This window comes from Stenella coeruleoalba, assembly GCF_951394435.1.
Source record: "Stenella coeruleoalba genome assembly, chromosome: X".
Taxonomy (NCBI): domain Eukaryota; kingdom Metazoa; phylum Chordata; class Mammalia; order Artiodactyla; family Delphinidae; genus Stenella; species Stenella coeruleoalba.
The window spans coordinates 61,269,319-61,273,896 of NC_137152.1; the positions used below are offsets into that span (position 1 = coordinate 61,269,319).

General features: G+C 38.0%; 1 protein-coding gene across 1 annotated transcript; it reads left to right on the forward strand.

Annotated features, from left to right (window-relative positions):
* Positions 1 to 2,934: 2,934 nt before the first annotated feature.
* On the forward strand, positions 2,935 to 3,936 carry GPR174 (G protein-coupled receptor 174; the record flags this gene model as incomplete). Its single annotated transcript, XM_079910229.1, has 1 exon — positions 2,935 to 3,936. One exon carries the CDS (start codon positions 2,935 to 2,937, stop codon positions 3,934 to 3,936), a length of 1,002 nt encoding a protein of 333 aa, XP_079766355.1.
* Positions 3,937 to 4,578: the final 642 nt, after the last annotated feature.

A 4,578-nucleotide genomic window follows, 5' to 3' on the forward strand; every position in this document is an offset into this window, starting at 1 on the left:
TTTCCCCCATAGTAAGCTATCTTCCCTAACTTGTTTGGAAGTGGAAAATAAATGACAAAGAGTCAATACCTCCAAGACTTTGAGACAACCTAGGAAAACATTAGTGAACTTAATAGCAATGAAGAAGTCAGGAGCAGAATCTGGTTTGAAGTTTTGAGGGATGATCATTTTTGTGTGAGATATATTGATTTTATTTACTGAAATTATTTCTTTCAACAAATACTGAGCACTTATTTGTGTCTTCCATAGTCCTCAGTTCTGTTTTATAGCAAGTAAACAAAACACACAAGAATCCTTGTCCTCATGAACTTTACATTCTAGTAGGGAAAATATATAAAAACAAAATAAATAAGTAAAAATCAAAGAGTATGTTAGTTACAACTGGCAATAGATAAAATAAATACTGACAGGAGATGGGGAGTGTTGGAGGTGAGCTGCAGTTTTAAATAGGAAGATGAGGGAAAGCCTCATGAAAAGAACCCACTTGGGTAAAGATCTGAAGGAGGCAAGGGAGTAAAACAAATAAATAACTAGGCTAAAGCATTTCAGGCACAGGGAACTGCCAATTCATATGCTTTGAGGCAGAAAGGTTCTTGGTCTGTTCACCTAACAGCAAGAATGGTAAAGTTGCTGGAGCAGAGTGCAAGGGGGAGAATCTTAGAAGGTGAGGTCAGAAGAGTAACCAGGGGCCAGACCATGTAGTTAAAATAGGCCATTTGTTGTAAGGACTTTTATTTCTCCTCTGAGTGAGATGAGAAGACATTAGGAGATTTTTTATCAAAGAGGTGACATTATCTGACAAGATATGACATATTTTCAATAAATAGAAAAGATGGCTTCACTTTCATATGTTGAATTTTAAGATGGTAATGAAATATCCAAAAGAAGAGGTGTTATATATAGTTGGAAAGAGAGCTACAGCTCAGGATTCACATACAGATTTAAGAGTCATTGGCTTTGATAGGAGAGGTGAATGTTCATTAGAGGTTGACTGGATGTTTATTTGTATAGTTCTGATTTCTTATCAGTGACGTTAGCAGGTGATGACTTTTATATAAATAGTTAAAAGGAGGTTGAAAACCCAGGGCTTGTGACTTTTTGGTCAGCCACCTAATTTTGCCTGTCACCTAATCAAAATCACTACCTGTGAAAATATTTCAAAGATGTATTTCAGTTTGGGAGCTGAACAACCTCTAATTTTAACCACTCTTTCAACATCGATGTTATTCTTTACAGTCTTGCTTCTTGTTATTTTATAACACCGTCTCTCTACTTCCTTATCTGAGAAATCTCAAGTATTTAACCCCTTCAATCTGAATGCATAGTTCATACTATTTATCAGCATGTTTAAATAAAGTGTGCATTATATCTTTGAACAAATGTGCTATTTTACTTACCAGGCAATTGAGGCAAAATAATAACAATTACAATTCCTTCAGGGGTTGAATCAAGCCAACTTCAAACATGGATTTGATAATCTACATGGATTTGATAATCCATAGCAGGATGTTTTATAATTTCTACTTCATTTTTGTTCTTCCCACATATCTTTAAAGTCAATTAACTCCTCCTGCATTTCAGCAGCCTTGAGGCAACTATCCAGGTGCCTAAACTAAAATTTGTTTTAGAACAAAGGTCATGGACCTAGCTGGGTCAACTTTTTGGGGATTTTGATTCTCCATATTGATGTCATGGTCTTTTGTCTTGGATAATTGAGAGGTGGCTAAATGACCCTTGTTATTGCAAGTAATTAAAGAGAGGGTGGTTGCCCACTAATTTTCAGACATCTGGGGAAGATATGAAACAAATCAGTGGCCCCTATATGATGGTTCAAGGACAAATGCTGGCTGGGTTGGCTATATCTGAATCATATGGGGATCTTTTTAAAAATACAAATTTCAGGCCCTAAGTACTGAATAAGAATCTCTACGGGAGACACTAGAAAATCTAAGGAAAGTTGTAATTTTTTTAAACTTCCCCAGATGAGTGTGACCCTCAGTGATGTTTGTGAAGCTGTGGTCTACATCAGAGCCTCTCAAATGTTAATATGCCTAAGAATCACTTGTGGTTCTTCTTAAATTGCTGATTGTGTTGCAGCAAATCCCAGATGGGATCTGAGATTCTTTTGCATTTCTAAAAAGTTCTCCAGTAATGCTGGTTCATGGATCACATTTTGAGTAGTAAGGGGCTAGATTACTTCTCAGGTTCCTTCTAGCTATACTGTCCTGTGACTCTAAAGTGTCTTATGGAACTTGTGACTAATCACACTCATTCACATCAGAACTTTCCATTAAAGGTAATAGATTTTTCTACACATAGGCTTTTTTTTCAAAAATTTCTAGACAATAATTGGCTTAATTTTTTTTCATTTGCAGCTCTGACTTTGTTTCTCACTTTTTAGTTTACGACACATAACTGAAAATGTCCCAGAAAGATGATCCATCCAAGTTAATCACCTGTGAAGAGTTGTGGACCCACTGAGTACAAAAGCAAATCTTCCTTCTATGTGAGCCAAAAAAATGAAAAACAGCCTGCCAAACACCAGTAAAGAGATGACTGTCATCATATGGGAATTTGAAGAGCTACTATATGGCACATTTATGATCAAATGGGAGAGGATCAACTGTTATGATGTCCCAGAGGCCTTTTAACTGAGTAAAGAAGAAGGGAAAATTATAACAGCTTGTCATCTGTGCTTGCACATTAGACTTCAATGTAGTTAATGTAGACAAATCCAAAGCAAACATGCAGATAGTTACTTGAAAAAAACCCAAATCATGTATATAAGCCCAGACCAATGCAATAAAAAGGATGTTATTCTATATTCAGTCTCCCCAGCCCATCGATGATCAGTCTTTTAGAAAGAGAAGCAGTAAATTATAAATTTAGCTTTTTAACCACCATTTAGCAAAGGCAGTTTCTCTAGAAAGAAACATGCCTGCTAATGACACATGTGCTGGGACAGATGGATCCAATACAGATTTTCGGTACTTCATCTATGCAGTGACATACACTGTCATTCTTGTGCCAGGTCTCATAGGGAACATATTAGCCTTGTGGGTATTTTATGGCTATATGAAAGAAACCAAACGGGCTGTGATATTCATGATAAACCTAGCCATTGCTGACTTATTACAAGTCCTCTCCTTGCCACTGAGGATCTTTTACTACTTGAATCATGACTGGCCATTTGGGCCTGGCCTCTGCATGTTTTGTTTCTACCTGAAGTATGTCAACATGTATGCAAGCATCTACTTCTTGGTCTGCATCAGTGTGCGAAGATTTTGGTTTCTCCTCTACCCCTTTCGCTTCCACGACTGTAAACAGAAATATGACCTATACATCAGCATTGCTGGCTGGCTAATAATCTGCCTTGCCTGTCTGCTATTTCCACTCCTCCGAAGCAGTGATGACACCCCTAGCAACAGAACAAAATGCTTTGTGGATCTTCCTACCAGGAATGTCAATCTAGCCCAGTCTGTTGTCATGATGACCATTGGCGAGTTGATTGGATTTGTCACTCCTCTTCTGACTGTCCTGTATTGTACCTGGAAGACGGTTTTATCACTGCAGGACAAATATCCTGTGGCTCAAGACCTTGGAGAGAAAAAGAAAGCCTTGAAGATGATTCTAACCTGTGCAGGAGTTTTCCTAATTTGCTTTGCACCTTATCACTTCAGTTTTCCTTTAGATTTCCTGGTCAAGTCCAATGAAATTAAAAGCTGCCTAGCCAGAAGGGTGATTCTAATATTTCATTCTATTGCCTTGTGTCTTGCTAGTCTGAATTCCTGCCTTGACCCAATCATATACTACTTTACCACTGATGAGTTCAGAAGACGGCTTTCAAGACAAGATTTGCATGATAACATAAAACTCCATGCAAAATCATTTGTGAGCAGCCATACCACTTCTACCTTGACAACTGAACTATGTTAAAAAAAAAACTGAATGTGGACTGAAACTTAAGCTATAAAATTTCAGTGACATACTATACACATATGATCTCAACTAGAGCCAGCAGTTGTATCTGTGAACCTAAGACAAAGAGAGACTATTAGGTTGAAGTCATTATAAGCACTTAGTTTTGTTACAATGGACATTGAGTTTCCTTGTATTTAGAAGCAATGTAATTGTCTATTTATACTAGTAATCACAGTTTATATCCCAATATCATATTTTAGTTGTCTTTAAGTAGGATGGACATTATATTATTCTGCAAAAACAGTGTTAAAATCATGGACCTTTTTTTTTTTTTGTGGTACGTGGGCCTCTCACTGTTGTGGCCTCTCCCGTTGTGGAGCATAGGCTCTGGACGTGCAGGCTCAGCGGCCATGGCTCACGGGCCTAGCCGCTCCGCGGCATGTGGGATCTTCCTGGACCAGGGCATGAACCCATGTGCCCTGCATCGGTAGGCAGACTCTCAACCCCTGCGCCACCAGGGAAGCCCGCATGGACCATTTTTATCTCCATATGTGATTACACTCTAGTGTTTGAAGACTCAAATAGCTATTTCCTTCATTTCAATATCAGTATGAAAAATCATCTGTCACATCTATTAATAGAATGAAAAATCTGAAC